The sequence below is a fragment of the Heptranchias perlo genome, chromosome 9 (assembly GCF_035084215.1).
Source record: "Heptranchias perlo isolate sHepPer1 chromosome 9, sHepPer1.hap1, whole genome shotgun sequence".
NCBI classification, from domain to species: Eukaryota; Metazoa; Chordata; class Chondrichthyes; order Hexanchiformes; family Hexanchidae; genus Heptranchias; species Heptranchias perlo.
This window is the reverse complement of record NC_090333.1, coordinates 41,747,219-41,769,004: the sequence shown is the minus strand read 5'-3', so window position 1 is coordinate 41,769,004 and position 21,786 is coordinate 41,747,219. Positions and strand designations below refer to the sequence as shown.

At 41.0% G+C, this 21,786-nt stretch overlaps 1 protein-coding gene across 4 annotated transcripts in view; it reads left to right on the top strand.

Annotated features, from left to right (window-relative positions):
- Positions 1 to 21,786, top strand: part of patj (PATJ crumbs cell polarity complex component) — a 355,365-nt gene that overhangs the window by 138,226 nt on the left and 195,353 nt on the right. For 2 of the 4 annotated variants that reach the window (XM_067990267.1, XM_067990264.1), the window contains 2 exons: positions 5,547 to 5,612; positions 12,316 to 12,475. In XM_067990267.1, the coding sequence (XP_067846368.1) occupies positions 5,547 to 5,612; positions 12,316 to 12,475 (226 nt within the window). The remainder of the gene's footprint in view (positions 1 to 5,546; positions 5,613 to 12,315; positions 12,476 to 21,786) is intronic. The other 2 variants (XM_067990265.1, XM_067990266.1) reach the window with 2 other exon arrangements.

Below are 21,786 nucleotides of genomic sequence, written 5' to 3'. Positions count from 1 at the left end.
GGCCTACTCCTGCTCTTAATTTGTATGTTCATATCTTTAATAAAGTCTGTCAAGTGTGAAATACATATGGGTTATATTATTCAAATGATCTTAGCTCCTTAATAAGATGGCTTTGCAGAAACTCTGTCCATTTGGCAGGTAAATCTGCAAACTGTGAAATACACGGACATCAACAAACTGTAAATAAATGGGGTTTAGAAGATCTGTGCTAATTTACACAATTCTAATTCAGAACATCAGCTTTTGGTATACTACGTATGATTATCTTTCGCTTACCCCTTAACTGCCACTGAAGTAATAGAAAGAAAAAGGAACTTGCTTTTATGTAGTACTTTTCACATCCTCGGAATGTCCCAAAATGCATTACAGCCAATTAATTATTTTGGAAGTGTAGTCACTGTTGTTTTGTAAATAAATGCAGCAGCCACTTTGCGCACAGTAAAGTCCCACAAACAGCAAATGAGATAAGTAAGTCGTTAATCTGTTTTTTGTGATGTTGTTTGAGAGATCAATGTTGGCCAGGATGCTGGGAGTACTTCCCTGCACTTCTTCAATAGGATCTTTTATTTTTTTTATTCATTCATGAGATTTGGGCGTCATTGGCAAGGCCAGCATTTTTGCCCATCCCTAATTGCCCTTGAGAAGGTGGTGGTGAGCGGCCTTCTTGAACCGCTGCAGTCCGTGTGGTAAAAGTACTCCCATTGTGCTGTTGGGTGGGGAGTTCCAGGATTTTGACCCAGCGACGATGTTCATCTGAGCAGGCAGATGGGACCTCAGTTTAATGTCTCATCTGACAGACAGCATCTCTGACAATGCAGTACTCCCTTGTGGGCTTGAACCCACAATATTCTGACTCAGAGGTGGGATCACTCACTCTGAACATCGAGCTGTCTCGCCTAGCTATTATTTGGAACTCAGAGGCCAAATACAGTAAACTGCTTAAAACACAATAATCAAAAGCTATCAGTTTAACACTGTTTTAGATAGTATTTTGAAAATATTTATTCTACTGAGATTGAAAGGTCCAAAAACTCAAGACATGCCATGGAATCATGCCACAGAATTTGCTTAAGGTTGCTGCAGAAATTCCATTTGAGTTGCCACAGAATTTTAGATATTCTGACAGTTGAGCAGCTCTCTTCAATGTCTCAGTGTATGAAATGTAAACTAACTAAACCAGGAGAGACAGGAAGACAAAAGGCCTAGCATAGACCTGATGGCTGAATGGCCTCCTTCTGTGGTCCTAGACTGCTATCAGCCAAAGAATTAAATTGAGTTCTTAATTTTTTTTTACATGACAGCATATTTTCAGTTAGAACATTAATAGAACATTATTTCTGTGTTGATTTTTAAGAAATCTAAAAACTGTAATGTGTTCCATTACATCAATTTTATTCACTCTTCATTCGTGAAAAGACCATTTTATATCACTTTGCATGCACTACTCTCATGTTGTGTTTGAGAAGTGAAGAACTGCAAATGTTAACTATCCCAGCTGAAGAACCAAATCCTTGGGAAACTTTGACAGCAATATGTACTACAACATTTAAATTTATGTTGCACTTTCATGTATATTTTGGCAGTAACTTAAGTTTATGCATTCAAAACAGCTACAAGATTCTGCCTGAAGTATAAAATTATGTTTATTATTTATCATGTAAATAAAATGAAAGCTACACCATTTCTACCTGATCAGTCATTTCTTTGTATTCTGTTCAGCTTCCAACCACAGTGACTTTTAAAGATGCTCAAATCCCAATTTGAGTTAGTCTAGGGATTTACTGTGTTCTTTTGCTCATTAATTATGGTGCATTTCTGGAGATAATTACATTCTGATCCATGTGTTGAAGTGTCACTAATGCACCACACTTGACTTGTACGTATAATATGAATAATTATGTTTAGTTACTGTATGTCATTTAGGTCAGTGTGCACAAAATGATAACCTGTCTTTTAGCATGCACTGGTTGTTGCAGTGATACTTACCATATACACATGAGTGTTTCCCTAACATAAAATTATAGTGGATAATTTGTGGAACAAGAGTTAAGCCAGCATTGTGAAAACAAAAGTGATGTGCGCTTCTGTATTCCCTAATTACCAGTTAACTAATTAGCAAATAAAGAGATGAGATATGCCATTGGCTTCCAAATTCTTTCCTCCAACTTTTCTACTTTGAGCACTGTAACTATAAGATCCTGAGAAAGGCCTCAAAGAATGTGGAGAATCAAATAATATGTAATGTTGAGGTGGTTGCATATTTGACATGTTTTGTTTTTACAGGCTGACGATGCTGTCTGTTGTTCCCACATTATGGATACTTTTTAATAGTTTTGAGTGGCAGTAAGGAAAGTATGGAGAAAATTAAACTGTTAGATTTTGAGCTATATAGAAAATCAGTAAAAGGGAGAAGCATACAGCAGGAATAAAAGCCTAACACAGTTTTGGCTGTCATTCCTTTTGTGTGTTTTCCATGCTCCCTGTACTTTGACTTTAACTCACTTTTCCATCTCTTGAAAAATAAAAATACTGCAAAATCTTAAAATGCAAGATAAAAATGGAAGATGCTAGAAAAACACAGTGGCCTCTGTGAAGAGAAAAAGACAGGTTAGGGTGTTCTGAGTGTATACCCTTCATCAGGCTGATGGCCTGAGGCATTTGAATAAGGTTGAAAAAATAGAAAGGAAGGAGATAACCAACAAATCCAGCAGTCACAGAGGGAATTAATGTGTTACATTAATGTGGCCATTAAACTGCTGAATAGAAAACAGGCGATATAAAAGATCATCCATGAGATAATGCAAACATATAGAAAGGACAAAAGATTGTGAAAGTAGTGGAGGGAGGGGGTGGTGAAATGTCACAGTAGAAGTCCATGTGCAAGAAAAGCATGAGAAATAGAGAAAGACAACAAATGCAGCAGATACGAAATTAAAACAAAAAATGCACGTGAGACACCATGGATCTGGCAGTTGAGGAAGGGAAAAAGAATGGATCCACACCATGAGTTTAGATACTGGCCAACCTGCCCAAACTTCTGGTCACAGGCAGACCCTCCCCAGATTGTAAGCACTCGCTGCTGTGAAAAAAGTGGAAGGTGTAGCTAAGGTCTGAAGTTACTAAAGTCATTGTTAAGATCAGAGGACTGCATTGCTCCCAGCAGAAAGATACAGCTTCGTTGGAACTGTAGACCAAAGACAGAGAGGTCAGAATGGGAGGGGGTCAGGCAGGACAGGGTCACACTCTGGACAGAATGGCAATGTTCAGTAAAGTGGTCAACTAATCTCTCTGTGGTTAGAACATAAGAAATAGGAGCAGGAGTAGGCCATACGGCCCCACGAGCCTGCTCCACCATTCAGTCAGATCATGGCTGATCTTCGACCTCAACTCCACTTTCCTGCTCGATCCCCATATCCCTTGATTCCCCATGAGTCCAAAAATCTATCTGTCTCAGCCTTGAATATACTCAATGACTCAGCATCCACAGCCCTCTGGGGTAGAGAATTCCAAAGATTCACAACTCTCTGAGTGAATAAATTCCTCCTCCTCTTGGTCTTAAATGGCCAACCACTTATCCTGCGACTATGCCCCCTCGTTCTAGACTCTGCAGCCAGGGGAAACAACCTCTCAGCATCTACCCTGTCAAGCCCCCTCAGAATCTTTTATGTTTCAATGAGATCACCTCTCATTCTTTAAACTCGAGAGAGTATAGGCCCATTCTACTCAACCTCACCTCACAGGACAACCCTCACATCCCAGGAATTAATCTTTTGAACCTTCATTGTGCCGTCTCTATGGCAAGTATATCCTTCCTTAGATAAGGAGACCAGAACTGTACACAGTACTCCAGGTGAAGTCTCACCAAAGCCCTGTACAATTGTAGTAAGACTTCCTTACTCTTGTACTCCAACCACCTTGCAATAAAGGCCAAAATGCCATTTGCTTTCCTAATTGCTTGCTGTACCTGTATGCTAACTTTTTGTGTTTCTTGTATGAGGACACCCAAGTATCTCTGAACGCCAACGTTTACTAGTTTCTCACCATTTAAAAAATATTCTGTTTCAGATTTCAGGAAGCACCATGAACAGTGAATACAGTATATCAGATTAGAGGAAGTACACATGAATTATTGTCTCGCATGGAAGGAGTGTTTGGGCCCTAGATAGATATCTGGGAGGAGGTTGATAGACAGGTGTGCATATCCTACAATTGCACAGCGGAAGGACAATTGGAAGTAATGGTGAAGGAAGAATGGACATTGGTATCTGAGGGACTATTCCCTCTGATAGGTGGGCAACGGAAGGGAAAATGTGCTTGGTTGTGGGATCATTTTGTACATATTAGAAATAACAACAACTTGAATTTATATAGCACCGCTGACCTAGAAATACAACGAGATGAAGAAGGAGTTATTAGGAAGGGTGACCAAAAGCTTAATCAAAGACTGGTTTTTAAGAAGGACCTTAAAGGAGAAAAGGGAGGTAGAGAAGTGAAGAGGGCATAGGACGGGAATTCCAGAGCATGGGCCCCAGAAGGCTGAAGGCACAGCCATTAGTGGTGGGGCAAGGAGAGGAGGGGAAGCACAAAAGGTCAGAGTCAGAGAAATGGAGAGTTTGGGAATGGGAGTTTTCAGGCTGGAGGAGGTCGCAGAGATAGGGAAAGGTGAGGCCTGCGCTCTTTGTCTCAGGGCAACCCAATCTTGCAGTAGGGGCCTCAAACAGGCAATATGCTCTTTATTTGCATTGTGCAAAGGGACTAACTCCTGCTTCAGGCGATGGCACCGCACGTTGATTTTTTGGCCTTTATTAATGTGGCGGTTGGCGCACTTTGGCTCGTAGTGAGCGTGCGCATCTTGCCTGCCATTCAGCGCTGTGCGGCTGGATTTCTAGGCCTTTGTGCACTGTGTCTTGTTTTGGTGTCGGTTTCTTCCCTCTTTTAAGAGGAATGGCCTAAGCATAACCAATGGTGCTTGGAGTGGACTGAAAGTCAAAAAGCTTACTTTCCAAGATCTTGTTGTATGAACAAAAGTCTCCTCCTAAAGCCATATTTCCTCATTTCTGATCATGGAGTGTCATAAAAGTATGATGACACTCCACGAAAGGTGGAAACTATGGTCTGTGGTGTAGAAATTAAATTATTTATATGACGTACAGAAGTCATATTCAGGGAGGACTTGGTTTTACATGGTTATGAAAAATTAAAGGTCTCCTGCATGCTTTTCCTTGAGATGTTTTAATTGGGGAGGAGCTTCAGTAGTGTGTAGAGGGAGAGAGCTGTCAAAAGATTTCTATATTCTTACTAAAAAAAAGTTCTCCATATCTAATGTGTATTGTACTGAATATTTTATGTGATTTCTATTTAAAACCATCTTAGTTTTAATGTACCAAAAGAAAAGCATGATTGAAAAGAAACAAAATGCATTATTAAGTTTTAGATTGTTGCAGTTGAATGCAGGTAATACAACACAAACAAGTTGTATTTTTTTCATGCAGTGAAATGCAAGGTACCATTTAAAACTGAATTTATTTTGGAATTCTGTTTCACAGCCATATTCTGTATATCAAAGCAAACCTGAACAAAGAGGAGAAAGAGAAAAGACAAAAACAGTAAAGGTAATCTCTTAAAATGAAGACACTGATAATCGATAACTTTTTATTATTGGTAAATTACATTTATATTTAAATGTATTTTGTGGAGATACAGAATGAGAACCCTTTTAGTTACCTCTTATACAACTTTATTATTATTTCATGTATTCTTGTTTTCATGATTCTAATATTACAGCAATAGAACTTGAGCCAGCAACCTGTTCCACAGGTCTACTATTCTCTTGGAAAAGAAGAACTGTCTAACATCCAACCTAGTTCTGCTCTCACGTAACTTGTAAGCATGATCCCTGGCCCTCCCTAACCTGTCCGGTTGAAATAATTTGTCCACGTAAACACAATCTAATCTCTTAATTATTTTGTAAACTTTTATCAAATCATCCCTGAATTTACACTTCTCTAAAGTATACAGACCCAGCTGTTTCAGCCTATCTGGGTAACTAAGGTGTTTTAAACTGAAAGTCAATCTTGTGGCCCTTCTGTGCATCTTTTCCAAAGCATTAATATCCCCCACCATGTGAGGAGACCAAAACTGGACACACTATTCTAACTGAGGCCTAATCAAGGTCTTGTACAAGGAGAAAATGGTATGTTTTGTTTTGCAGTGAATTGTCCTCTGAATACATCCTAGTATCTTAGTTCACAACCACGGCATTGGTTGTGAAGCTTTAGAGAGTGATGCACTATAATACCCAGATCTTTTTCTATCACTGCTGGCTTCAGTTCTGTTACCTGTGGGATGTATGTATATTTGGCATGAGACCTGCCCACTTGCACTACACTTTTCCAAGTTAAAAATTATTTGCCAAGCACGGGCCCATTCCCCCAACACATCGAGATCTGCTTACAGTAGTTCAGTATCCTCTACAGTCCTGACACTTACACACAGCTTTATATCACCTGCAAACTTGCAGATCATCCCCCCAACACCTACACTTAGGTCATTAATGAAGATAGTAAAGAGCAAAGGTCCTAACACTGATCTTTTTGGAACATTGCCAGTAACCGTTCTCCAAGTAGATCCAAATCCACTGACAAAACTTTCTGCCTATGGCCATTCAGCCACTTCACTGTAGCAGATCACCATTAATTCCAGAAGATTTTATCTTATAGAGTAGTCTTTTGTGAGATACCTTATCAATGGCTTTCTGAAAGTCCAGTTCGACAATGTCTACCAGGTTGCCCTCATCCATTAACGTAGTAACTTCTTCAAAAAATTGATACAAGCTGCTGTTAGTGCAAATTGCTGTGATTCCACTTGTACTCCAAAAAATCAAGGTGGACATGGCATGAAAATTCCCAGAAGACTTGATGGATGTGGTACTTAGACTTAATTATTCTTGCAGCAAAGATGGTCGATTTTTCTTCCTTGAAGGATTTAACATCTTTCAGGGAGTCGAACTTTGGCACTGAGTTCTCTTACTTCCAACTGATCAATTAAACTATTTAATAAAACTGGTTAAGATTCCAGGGTTTGGAAGAAGAGGTAAATGGCATCACTGTTATTACAGTTTGACCATTTACCAGTAATTTTTCTCACAAATGCTTGATGACATTTTCTGTAAGCAGTTCCTGTCTGTAATGAACTGAAATTTGTGCTTTTGCTCCATGCAACACTGAGATTGCATTACCCTGATTTAACAATCTAGATGGTGGTAAATTACTTTATGGAGAATACGTAGAATGCCCACTAGGTCAAATGGCAGAACATATCACACACCACTTTATAGAGGCTAAAGTAATGATCTGGATGTAATTGTAAATAAATGGTGCAAAGAAGCAAAACCGTAAGTAAGATATTATAAGACACAGTAAGCAATTTGCATTACGAACAAACTGGATTAGAGTCTATTAAGTTTTAGCTTACCTCAGCAGATTCTTGATAAGGCACAATTTCTGGTGGTACATTTGTAAATACTGCTTGTGGAGGTCTATTCAATCCCATCTATTGCAGTAGGAAGAATAGAAATTGAGGATTTACTGCAAGACCTGATGTTGATGTGTTGGATTCCTTTGATGCATACACTGTCCCTTTGAAGGTTGTCTTTAATAAACAGAGTTTGTGCAGACTAACATCTCAAAAAAACAATGGGACAATTTCCTGGGAGCTGTGGCTTTTCCTGGTAGTATTCATATATTTTAACTCACTGTTTTAGTATCTGATAACAATTGGAAATTTTACATTTTTCAACTACCATTACTGGGATGAATTTACATAACCAAGGGAATGCTGCATTGTCAGACGTTCTGTCTTTCAGATGAGATGTTAAACCAAGGTCCCATCTGCTTGTTCAGGGACTTCCCTTTGTGTCGTGGCCAACATTTATCCTTCAAATAACACCACCAAAAAAACATAATGGACTACACTTCAAAAGTAATTCATTGGCTGTGAAGCTCCTTGGGACATCCTGAGAGCATGAAAGACACTATATAAATACAAATTCTTTCTTAAAAGTTAGCTTTTTATATCTATTAAAATATGCAATAAAAAAGCACTTCATAATTGACTTACTAAATTATGGGTCTTTAACCCAGTGGTACACAGCTATCTGCAATATTCTATATTTATTGATTCTTAAGAATGTTGGCAATGCAGGTAGTATTGTTGTTGCTGTAGCTATTTGAACTTGTTCTAAAACCGCAAGGGATTGTTTACCTTCTTGATTGAATGAACTTATCCAGGTAATCTGTTGTGTATTTCAAAAGTGTACGCTTACAATAAAATGATGGACTATCGCATATTAGAAATAGCTGTTGTTCTATACATTGAGGGAGCAATGCTAAGGAAATGAGACATGGAGTTTCCGCTAGGTGCACGATTGGCAAAATGCGCCCAGAACGTGCTGGACACTGTGCTGGTTTTGCCGAGGTGAAGTTACACTGAAGTTTCCACGCAAACTCATTAGTATAAACCTAAACATAAAATCTCCCATGAATCAGCGCAATAAAGCAGCTCAGTCGATCGTAACCGATTTGTGACTTGAACAGCATCCCAAAGCAAAATGGAATTGCCAGGATATGAGCAATTCTTCAACATTTTAACCAGGGGGATCAATTGACTACTGTAATGCTCTTGGTCTTTTTAATTGGCTTCACTTGACTGTTGGTCACTGTTATCTTCAATTAACTAATTACTGTAGTAGAGCTGGACACACCTGTGTGGCTTCAATTGACTGCTGGTCACAGGTCTTATGTACCAAGTGCAGATCAATTTAAAGTAATTGCAGCAGCAGCAGGAGAAACAGTCAGGCTTCAACTGACTGGATTCATGTAAATGGCTGGATTCATGTAATCATGGGTGCCTGTGTGCCTGATAATCTGGGCGCTATGTGATGAGCAACCCCAATCGGGCGGAAACTCGCCATTTCAGCCTTGGGGGCGTGACCAGTTTTCTGGGTGGGGACTGCTTCGGGTGAATGGACTTTTGAACCAGCGTAATAGATCGCGGATAGTCCAGCGTAAAATGGTTATGGGCACAACTCACTTGCGCTTAAAATTCTGCGATCTTCTGCGCCATTTAATTTGAATCCGCCCAGATTAAGCTGATAGCTGGGTGGAAATCATACGGAAACTCCAGTATGTTTTATAAAATATGTATCATCTGCATATCATTTTTATAGCCAACAAAATGTGCATTTATATTAATGTTTATGTATTATTTATAAAGCGTCCATTTTCTGTAATTAATGCGTGGTTGCCTGGGGAGATTATGTAATGTATTCTTGGAATTTTAAGATTCTGTGATGTGCCTTAATTGACGAGAATCTGCTGCAACATATATTGTGCATTTTGTTCACTGTTCAACATTGTTGTCAGTTTGGAAAGTGCTTAACAAATGATTTCTAATTGCAAACCAGATTTTTGTAGTAATTCTTGTAATCAATTCTGATTTATGGAGTGATGAGAGAATGTAGTCTGGGTGGAGAACTTCAACATCCACCACCAAGTTTGGCTCAGTAGTATCGCCACTGACCGAACTAGCTGAATCCTGAAGGACATAACTGCCAGACTAGCTTGCATCAGGTGATGAGGGAACCAACATTAAGAAGTAACCTATTGGACCTTGCCCTCACCGATCTATCTGCTGCAAGGATGTCTGTTCATGGAAGCACTGGCAGGAGTGATCGCTGTATTGTCCTTGTGAAGATAAAGTCTCATCTTCACAGTGAAGATTCCCTCCATTTGTATAATATGAGACAGGCTAGGAACAGATCTAACAGCCCAACACCAGCAGCAGAATTATATAATACCACAGTGTCATGCCCTATACCACTGACTCCTTTCAAAGTACCATAGTGGATGTCTGCATCAATGCATCCATCAGGTTACTGAGGTTATGCTCTATTTTAAAAGAAAAGCAAACAAATTCATCACATGCTGTAAGGAAGAGCTGCAGCAGTAGGAAAGGGTCTAGTACTTTTACAAGGTGGCAGGAATCCCACAGGAATCCAGCCTTTGTTAAAACTCCTTACACTAATGCAATAGCATTCATTAACAGGAAGGAGGTCAACTCAAGAAATGTTTAGCTTGTCTGCAACCACAGGCATTCTGTCATTCAGGTTGATGTCAGATACCCAGGAAGCAGCCATAGCTCTATCATCCTGTGACAGTACACAATCCCACCTGTGTTCCTGGATGCTTTGTCCTTGATGGATGGATTTTGGAAGACCAGTGAAAACCTCTGGAGCCCTGGCTACTGTCACCTGTCTGCAATCTATGAACATCAGTAGAAAGAAGATTCAATGAGGCCTGCAATCAGAAAACATGAAAGAAATTACGACTGTTTCTGAGGTCTCCCAGTGCTAGGCAATTGGCTACTGTGTTTTTCTAAATAAGAATGCAAGAACAGACAGCATGCAAGTGGGTATTGGGGAAAATCTTTAATGGCCCTATCTACCATCAGTGAAAGGGTTTCTGGGAAAGTGAAACATGCGACATAGGTTGTTGACTTGTGAAACAGTAAAGACAGCCAAGGGATGTTTAAAGACAAGCAACTGTCCTACAGAGTATGCAGCTGATAAAATAGTGTCTGTGTGTGTTTTGCAGGCATGCCATTACAGACTGGTGCAAAGTGATAAAGTAGAGGCCTTACCTTAGCAAAATTCATGAGTGTTGAATTTATTCCTCGTGTGGGACCACGACCATTGCACTGCATGACCTGCTTGGCCACCTATTCCCAAGCTGCCCTGACTGCAGCTTGTTGAGGCTGCCACTCATAAAGAAAAATAGCATCATTTCCAGAGCTCTTTGCTAAAGGCAGCTTTCCTCTTCCCCACCGTGTGCGGTTGGCCTTCTAGCTTATTTCCTGAAGACTTGCAGTAATACCAGACCAAAAGAGGGTTTTCCATCTAGAATAGAAGTGCAGGTGCAGTTTTAAGGTGCTGCATCTGCACTTTTAAAACTGCACATGAAACCCTGCCTCCTCCACCTGACTTCTGCGCTCCCAATGCGTGACGCAAATTGTGCTGGCAACGGACCTGTCATATGTTAATGACAGCATCTAACAAATCCCGGGAGCTCCCCTCTTGTATGCTGAAGGCATGAATTACACCATGCAAAATGCCCCTGCATTGGCAATATGCCAGCATTGGATTTTCAACCCCATAATTCTAATTGTTGAAAGCTGTAATGGACAACAGAAGAAGTTTCTAAAAGCTACAACAAAATCTTGCAAACGTCAACCATTGGACATTTCACTGGTATTTTACCATCTTTGTCATCATGGTATTTGTATTTGAATGAAAGAAATTTGCTTATAAGAAGAAAAGTTAATTACAGTTGAAAAAGGAAGAAATCTGTAATGGACCAGATTTTAAAGAAAGAACGAACATGCATTTATATGGTGCCTCTCACACTTCAGGATCTCCCACAGTGCATCACACTAATGAAATACTTTGATGTGTGGACACTGTTGTAAAGAAATGCAGCATCCAATTTATGTACAGCAAGGTTCCACAAGCAACAATAAAATAAATAACCAGATAAACTGCTTTAGTGAAGTTGGTTGATGGCTGAATGCTGGCCGAGGCATCAGGAGACCTCCACTGCTCTTAGAATCATGATACTGTATCTTTTATGTGCACCTGAGAGGGCAGATGGGGTCCCAGTTTAACACTTCATTGGAAAGGTATCACTCCGTCTGTATTGCACTGAAGATTATATGCTCAAGTCCCTAGAGTGGGGCTTCCACCCACAACTTTCTGACTCAGAGATAAGAGAGCCACCACTGGAGGAACTAGAGAAAGACTGCATCCTGTTGAAGTTGATTGGTATTATTAAACTTCAGCAGAGAATTCTGGAGTGAGAAGCAATTCTTCTGTTTATAATGGGTTTATCTACACTTTTTATTATGCACATAGCCATTAGTGGCTTTGTAGTATTACAGCTTAATTGAACGCTATTGATTATATTTACAAAGGAAGTGTAAGTCGTTTTCCTCAAAGCATAGACTGGTTAATATATCTTGAATGTTGTCGGCTGGCTTTTCTCAATTGTGCATGATCCATACTTTGTTTGCCAGTGCCGTGCCTCTGTCTTGGTTTGTAAATTGCTCCTCTTTTCTGCTTGGAAATGGTTTGTAAAGGATGATTCAGACATTTTAACTATAAATATGCTGTCAACCTTTGCTGTGCAGATGCTGTACTGCTTTAAAGAAATTTGAAGCCTTGCTTTTCTTTTAATATGTTGATGTCCTTTGTTTCCCTTTCAGAATTTGGGCCCTGATGGAAGTGGACCACCACCACCCATGCGACTACCTCCACCTTACAAAGAACCTACAAGCATCAAATTGTCGAAACTGGAGAAACTGGAAGAATTACCAGACACTGACAGAGCTCCAAAGGAGGAAAATGAAAGTGATCGTACGTTCAGTAAGAAAGTAGTTGAAGCAGTGTCAGTATTCTGACGAGTGCTGTGTTGAATGTTTGGCATGTACAAGATATTGCTTTTTCCCATTCAATTATTCTGTCAGCTGCCAGGACTCTGGGAAAATTGGGAAGAGGAAGGAGTGCTGTCGCAAGGATATATGTGATTATTCTGTGTGGGGTCACCCTAATGAAATGCTACTGAATTTTTCTATGACCTTATCAATAAGTCTAAGTGTAAATGTTTCAGAACCGTATTGTGCTATTAGTGAAGGTGAAAATTGATGCAGAGTGAATAATTCCCAACTGTTTGGATATGCTTTCAAGTTTTGCAGTGCTTTCAATTCAGCACAAGTCATGATAAAATTATGCAAGCAAGGTTTTGGCAAGGTTTTATTTTTTTTAAATTTAATTTTTATCCGAGATCCATCCTTTGTTTTATCTCTTTGTAAAAGCAAATGTCACATTACAGCTCCCTATTTTTAAACATTTAATGCACTTAGTGCTGATCAAGGTGAGGGAATGAGAATGGATTACTTCAGAATGGATTTTCCTCCACCCGCCAGCTCAGCCCCGCCTAGTTCAGGATTAATTAAATATGCTGGGCGAGCTCTTGGGAATCTCTGCTCTGCAGAAGGAGCTTGCCACTATCATGGTAAAAAGTCCAGTGGTGCTGCAACAGGATGGTCGCTGCAGCACCAGAAAGGGCCGGAACTTATTTAAAGGGGGCAGGAGTTCCTGAGATACAATTCATCAAAATTTGGAAGGGGTTTGGAAATGGAGTCTTGGATCTGGCATCTTACTAGTAACACGATATGGGAGGCAAAGAGGTGGCTATTTGTTCCCTGTCTGCATTCTTGTTGCCATCCGCTATTATATTACCCTCCACCACCTCCAGCTTTTATGTTGCAACGTGGTGGAGAGACAGTAAGTGAGGGAGATTGGACAGAGTGCCAAGCCCCATTTCCATTTAAATACAGCACGGTGATCAAAGGGTGGGAAACCAACCTCCCTGCTAATGGAAGGGGGAGGAAAATTTCTGTGGGCAGATTTTGGCTAACAACCAAATCCCTGCCCCATTGCGCCTGTTCCGGCACCACCCAAAATGAACAATTTGCTGGAGGAAAATCCAGAACTTTCTATTTCAGGAACCCAGTATCCCTCCCACTCATAAGAGGAGGGCATTCCATTCATGCTCCAAGTATCCATCCATCCAAGCAGTCTAGTGGAGAGTTACTGAAACTTACTGCAGTGAACTTGCAGGAAGCCATGAAATTGCAATCCTTGGTCCTTTGTGACTGAAGGTTTTCCACTTGTTTTATTTTGTGATTATTATGATAATCTAATGCAGATTATAATTCAATAAACTTGAGTGTTTATGTCATCATTAATTCTTCAGTGAAGATGCCCTGTGCATCAAATGCTTGTAAAGTTCTAGCCATCTCTGTCCTTCATGATAGCCAACTCCACCAAAAAAGGAACAAAAATTAAATAAAATGGTTCTAAGCATCTGCATAGTGTAAACATCTGTATTATAGGAGTGATTTCCATGCAGTAATATTATGGCCATAAACCACTCCTGTTTTAGTGTTGCAAGTTTTGACATTATCTGAGTCCCTCTAAGGTATGTATGAGTTACATTAGAAGAAAAAAAAATGTTTAAAACACTTATTAGCTTGGTTTTAAACTCTGAAGAGAACTTTGTGATCATATAAAGAGCTTGGCTTAATTAGTAAAGCTCTTTCTACTGCATCAGAAGGCTGAGTTTGAGTCCCTCCTATCACATGTTTGAGCTCAAAATCAAAGCTAAAGTTCCAGTATTAAAATGAGAGATTATTTGGGGAGCTGATTAACCCTTTGGTGACTATAACAGTGTTAATTCATCAAAATCAAAGATTACGGCAAATTAAAAAAGGAACTTGCTATCAAATGTTAAAAGCAATATAATGGAAATACGCATACAGCATTTCATTGAGACCATCAAAAGAAAGTAAATTATCTTACATACACACATCAAATGCTTTATGATGCAGATAAATATCCAGACAAGTCCAATGAGAGCAGTTTAGAATGTTTCAGTTCTTTAATCTGAGAGTTTGTTATGTTAATTTTTTCACATTCACTAGTATATGGATTATCCTCTTTTTTTTAATACTTCAATCTTGTAATTAGCTGACAATGTTCAAGATTCATAAATCTACATCTGAACAATAAGACAAATGGAGCTTGGTCTTTTGACACTTGGGCTTGGGATTATGTTTAAAAGCTGGATGGTTAATTTAGTTTTTGTGTGCTATGGATCTTAAACTGAACAAATGTCTTTAGGAAAACAAATCTCCCAGCACTATTCATAATTGTAAATACTTGCTTCTCAACGTTTAAGAAAAAAATTACAGACTTAAAATTAAATTAGAAGAAAGGAGTTTATACTTTCTTTTTAATACATGAGGGGGTGCTTGTGAGGGATAAAACTAAACGGTTACACTTCTTGATAATATGTAAAGATTCATTATGCTTGCTCAGCATTTAGGAATTTAAATAGATATTATTAGTAGAGACAAATGAAGTATTTATGGCTCCATATGATATGGGTGCAAATGAGGCCATTAAATTGCTACTTCATTCATGCAATGATGTGGAGATGCCGGTGATGGACTGGGGTTGACAATTGTAAACAATTTTACAACACCAAGTTATAGTCCAACAATTTTATTTGAAATTCACAAGCTTTCGGAGGCTTCCTCCTTCCTCAGGTGAATGTTGTGGAAATGAAATCCTCGAATCCTTCGCATTTATAAATCACAGACAATACCTGGTGATTACAGATAGTCTTTCCAACAGCCCGTTGCCAAGGCAATCACAGTGTGCAGACAGAGAGGTGTTACCTACAATGCCACCGAATATACAAACACCCAAAAAAAAAGAGAGAGAGAGAGGCAGAAACATAGAAACATCCGGAAGGAAGAGAAAGACAGCAAATGACCCGTTATATTAAAAACAGATAACATTTGTTCGCTGGTGGGGTTACGTGTAGCGTGACATGAACCCAAGAGCCCGGTTGAGGCCGTCCTCATGGGTGCGGAACTTGGCTATCAATTTCTGCTCGACAATTTTGCGTTGTCGTGTGTCTCGAAGGCCGCCTTGGAGTATGCTTACCCGAAGGTCGGTGGCTGAATGTCCTTGACTGCTGAAATGTTCCCCGACTGGGAGGGAACCCTCCTGTCTGGCGATTGTTGCGCGGTGTCCGTTCATCCGTTGTCGCAGCGTCTGCATGGTCTCGCCAATGTACCATGCTCTGGGGCATCCTTTCCTGCAACGTATGAGGTAGACAACGTTGGCCAAGTCACAGGAGTATGAACCATGCACCTGGTGGGTGGTGTCCTCTCATGTGATGGTGGTATCTGTGTCGATGATCTGGCATGTTTTGCAGTGGTTACCGTGGCAGGGTTGTGTGGTGTCGTGGACGCTGTTCTCCTGAAAGCTGGGTAATTTGCTGCGAACGATGGTCTGTTTGAGGTTGGGTGGCTGTTTAAAGGCGAGTAGTGGAGGTGTGGGGACGGCCATAGCGAGGTGTTCGTCGTCATCGATGACATGTTGAAGGCTGCGGAGAACATGGCGTCGTTTCTCCGCTCCGGGGAAGTACTGGACGACGAAGGGCACTCTGTTGGTTGCGTCCCGTCATCCCCACACCTCCACTACTCGCCTTTAAACAGCCACCCAACCTCAAACAGACCATCGATCGCAGCAAATTACCCAGCTTTCAGGAGAACAGCGTCCACGACACCACACAACCCTGCCACGGTAACCTCTGCAAGACATGCCAGATCATCAACACAGATACCACCATCACACGAGAGGACACCACCCACCAGGTGCATGGTTCATACTCCTGTGACTCGGCCAACGTTGTCTACCTCATACGTTGCAGGAAAGGATGCCCCAGAGCATGGTACATTGGCGAGACCATGCAGACGCTGCGACAACGGATGAACGGACACCGCGCAACAATCGCCAGACAGGAGGGTTCCCTCCCAGTCGGGGAACACTTCAGCAGTCAAGGACATTCAGCCACCGACCTTCGGGTAAGCATACTCCAAGGCGGCCTTCGAGACACACGACAATGCAAAATTGTCGAGCAGAAATTGATAGCCAAGTTCCGCACCCATGAGGACGGCCTCAACCGGGATCTTGGGTTCATGTCACGCTACACGTAACCCCACCAGCGAACAAATGTTATCTGTTTTTAATATAACGGGTCATTTGCTGTCTTTCTCTTCCTTCTGGATGTTTCTATGTTTCTGCCTCTCTCTCTGTTTTTTTTTTGGGTGTTTGTATATTCGATGGCATTGTAGGTAACACCTCTCTGTCTGCACACTGTGATTGCCTTGGCAACGGGCAGTTGGAAAGACTATCTGTAATCACCAGGTATTGTTCTGTGATTTATAAATGCGAAGGATTCGAGGATTTCATTTCCATAACATTCACCTGAGGAAGGAGGAAGCCTCCGAAAGCTTGTGAATTTCAAATAAAATTGTTGGACTATAACTTGGTGTTGTAAAATTGTTTACAATCATTCATGCAAGTAATGATGTGGAGATGCCGGTGATGGACTGGGGTTGACATCGTTCATTTGGGGATAAGTTGATCGTTCATTTGGGGTTGACAGCGTTGACATTTTCACATCGTTCACCTGAGGAAGGAGGTAGCCTCCGAAAGCTTGTGAATTTAAAATAAAATTGCTGGACTATAACTTGGTGTTGTAAAATTGTTTACAATCATGCAAGTAAGTGTAACAGTGGCCTTCTATTGTCCTCCAAAACAATGAGCACTGCTGTGAATGCACAGGTATGTGGGATGATGAAATCTCACACACGTGACTGCATTTGTAGTGGTAGAGGGGGGAGGTGGGAGTGGAGTCCGTCCAGTATGTTTAGCTCCACACACTTTCATCCACTTACTAATGTAAGTCCAATAATGTGAGCGGAATCAAACTAGTACCAGAAATAGACTGGTTCTGCATGAATCATCATGATGTGTATTGGTTCTTGGAGCTGTTGAACAGGAGCTAGCACTTAATATTTGAAGATTATTACAGCAATGATAGACAATATTTCCAGAAACTGGAAACTCGTCATTTCCTGTGCCCACAAAGGGCAATTGTCTGAAAAACTCCTTGTTATCAATCTAATTCAGTCCTGACTTGTTCCATTTCATCATTGCCATTTGTAAAGGTTCAATTTCATAGATGCCATTTGTAAAATTTCAACAGGACTGGAGCCATAGGGGCCAAAATTCTGATCTGGTCCTGGGTGCATCTTTGGTTTAAGTGACACAAAATAGGGCAGAACCCGGCACTGCAGGGCATCCGTCTCATTCAGAGAAACCTGGGAAATTGCCATGCTGGAGTGGGGGTTGGGGTGGGGTGCGTGGGCAAATCTTGTATCCAACCCTCCTTACTTCAGGGGGGCCTGGCTGGATCTCTTATGACCAAATATACCTTTGTCTCTCCCTCTACTCCTCTGGCACCTTCTCCTCCTTTGAGCACCACACGTGTTCCGCCAGTCTTGTCTCTCCTTTAAAATCCTAGTTCTCTACTGCGTTTCCCCCCCACCCCACCCCACCAAGCCAAGATATCCTCACTCCTTTCCTCCCACAGCCTCTGCACTAAGTGACTTCTCATCCTCGGTGATTTCAATCTCCATCTCAACTCACCTTGCCCTCTCTCCTCTGATTTCACTCCCCTCCTCTCCTCCATTTAAAAACTCTCCTACCCATATTCAATGTCATCCCCTTGACCTTCCCACCTCACATGGCCTTTCTACTCCCATTGTCTCTGATCACTTCCTTGCATCCCTCATCACTCACATCCCATACCCCCTTCCAACCTCGCTTCCTTCTGCATCTACCCTTCGATAAAACTCTCCTGGTCACTTACATACACAGTAAATCCAGCAGAACCTATGCCTGCGGAGAGCCCCAGAATGCAGGAGGGAGCAAGTAATTGATCCCAGCAATTTTGAACATGGCCTACAGTAAGCTCCACCACCCTTCCACTGGCACAGCAGGCCTCTCGGAATTACATATCCATATCGTATTCAGTCATTTATATAACCCCATAATCTTCACTCTTTTTCATAAACAGATAATTGTCCAGATCTTTTTAAACAATCAAGGCAGTATAATAATTATGAATCTCAGATAGCAATTACTCTGGGGAGTAGAGAGAGATGAAATAGTTTTCAGTTTTTGTGTCTTGCTTAGGTGTGCAGTTTTATTCTTCAATCCTAAAAGAACAGTTTAATTTAAATAACCTGCTTACATGAAAAATATTGTTTGTGCTCTTTAGTGTTTTGTGGACAAAGCTACTGGAGTTCCTCTGACATTGGTGAGAAATGGAGACTCTAAAATTTCAAACTATGAAAATGTAAATAATACATATTCCATATCAAACAATATATATTCTATAACAAACAAACTATCTAAACCCTTTCAATTAGCCACCAGCCTCAAACTGACTCTCAAGTATTTGTTAGTCTGTGTACAATCTGCTGGTTTGCAGGGACAGAATGTGTTGATTGTTTTTGTGGGTGAGGGGGGCAGAAGGTTTGCTTCTGACATTAGACATCTGTTGTACTATTTCACCCATGATTTGATTTACTGCTTGTATTTTACGATTAACAAGCTTGTTCCCTCTGCAGTCAACTCACTCTGGTAAAATACTGCCTGTTTCCTTCCATGTGTTGCTTTAGGAAAATCTGTCTCTGTGCACAATACAAAAGAGCAGATGGTCAGGGTTGAATTTAGAGACGTGTATGGAGTCCCTTATTACTCTCGGCATCAGTTACATGAGGTGACTTATCCAAAAACAACCTAGGCACTTCATCAATTGTTACTCCATATGTACCAAACTTTTCATCTCCATTTTGCCCAGAGAATTATATATAAATATATCTGTACTACAAAGAATTTTAACAAACCCGTCAATGTACTGACAAATGCATATTTTTGCAGTGATGCATCATTTTCTGGTCCTTTTATTTTTGGATTAACAGTATTGTTTTATAGTAATTCTACATTGTAGTATAATGGATCTGAATGATGCTACTGTAGCCACAGCTTTGGGGGAGGGGAGGGGTAATTCTGGTCATCTTCACATTAGAGCATGATGGGAAATTACTTGATTTAATCTTTTTTGATGGAAAATGATTTATTAGTCACCTAGAAGTCATGGCTATATATATAAATTTTATATATTTAATGTACCTTTCACAGAAAGATTTTGGAAAAATACTACATTTAGCCATGTTTTAAAGCAAAAAGCACTGAAACAAAAGGTGATTAAAATGCCAACAGGCTAGGCATCGAAGTTATTTCCCCAAAGAATATAAACAATGAGCAATTCATTAATCTGTCTTCATAATCAATAAACACCTCACACCCATTGTCCTTAGGAGGTCCTTGGCTCTCAGCGCTCAGCAGAGGTTGTCTGGCAGATGTTTTGCTCCCTCATCTAGGTGGTGGATGAACAGACGGAGGCATCCCATGGAACAATCCAGGAGCAGTATCTAGCTACCATCCCGAGACACAACTGGGGTTGCTCAGTGATCTGGCTGCAAGGGCTGTACAAGCATTTAGCCCACCAGGTGGCTTAAGTGTACCCCACCACACAATACGTAGAACTGTATTTGGTGTAAGAAGTCAGAGGCACCAGGAGCTGGGGTTGCACATCTCTTGCGCACGTTTCAATGCTGCCTGTGGGCTGTCCGAGAGGACTGACAATCTTGGTGCACTTAGCGAGGAGCACACGTTTTTCGCGAGCCAGCTGTAGGGCTCACGCATGAAAGGGGGAGATATGTCACATTTCGGGATTTTTGACCAATTTTCCACAGAGAGGATTTGGAAAATGGTTACATTTAAATGTTGGCGTTTTAAAACAAAGTTTATTCACACAAGTTTAAGAAATGAAAGGTAGTTAAAATGCTCATGGGCTAGGGATTGAAATTGCTTCCCCAGACTGTAAACAATAAACAGTTTGTTAGCCTGTCTCAGTAATTGATAAACCACCTCACACCCATTGTATTGGGAAGTCCATAGTCTCAAGTGCTCATTAAGGATTGTCTGGCATAGGCCCTCTTCTCAGGTTATGAGCCAAGAGATAAAAACAGAGACAATCATTGATGGTCAGTTTATTAAACAGAAAGCTGTGAGGGCAAGCATTCACTAGTTTCAGAAGATTAGTTCCTACTGATGTGAAAAAGTGTACCATGTTCACTATTACACGAAGACAAGATGTATTGATTGAATTAAGTGATTCCGACCATATCTATTGCTCTGTATGTTAACTTGCTGTGAAATAAAAGCAGCTTAACGATCAGTATCTGGCTTCACCTTACCACGTGTTTTCTTCATCCACCTTTAAAAGGTGCACGTGGTGTCAGGTGTAAGAGAAAGAATATACAATTCAGACTACAAGGGGATATATATTATTTTTACATCCCTGGGTTATGCTACTGTACTGTTAGATATTGGTCATTATTTACCATGATATCTTCACTGCTTTCCTCCCTCAGCCTCTGCACTGAGCGACTTCTCATCCATGGTGATTTCACCCTCCACCTCAACTCCTCTGAGTTCGCTGCCCTCCTATCCTCCCTTAATCTCTCCTTCCATATCAACTCCCCTACCCGTATTCACGTTCACCCGCTCGACCGTGCCATCTCACGTGGCCTCTACTCCCATTGTGTCAATCACGGATAAGGCCATCCCTGATCACTTCCCTGCATCCCTATCCATCCACATCCCCCTTTCCCCTCCCAACCCCACTTCCTTTTGTGTCCGCCCCTGGAAAAAACACTCCCCCAAAGTCACTTACAACGACACTTTCACATTCCCAACTGTCTAGCGTTTGGCTCTCCATTCACCACAACATTTCTTCAGCTGCTGATCTGCTTAATCACATCCTCACCTCAACCTTTGAAGCCCTTGTCCCCATTAAAATCATTACTGTCTCTCACCTTGGTCGTTCCCCCTGGTTTGGCCCACATCTACGCTCCCTTTAGCCCAAGGGACGCAGACTTGAACGTTTATGGCAGACAATTGGTTTAGCCATTCACCGCCAGATCTGGCTGGACCACATAAAGCACAATCGGGTCATAGAATCATAAAAAATTTACAGCTCAGAAGGAGGCCATTTGGCCCATCATGACCACGCCGGCCGAAAATGAGCCACCCAGCCTAATCCCACTTTCCAGCACTTGGTCCGTAGCCTTGTAGGTCACGGCACTTCAGGTGCACATGCAGGTACTTTTTAAATGAGT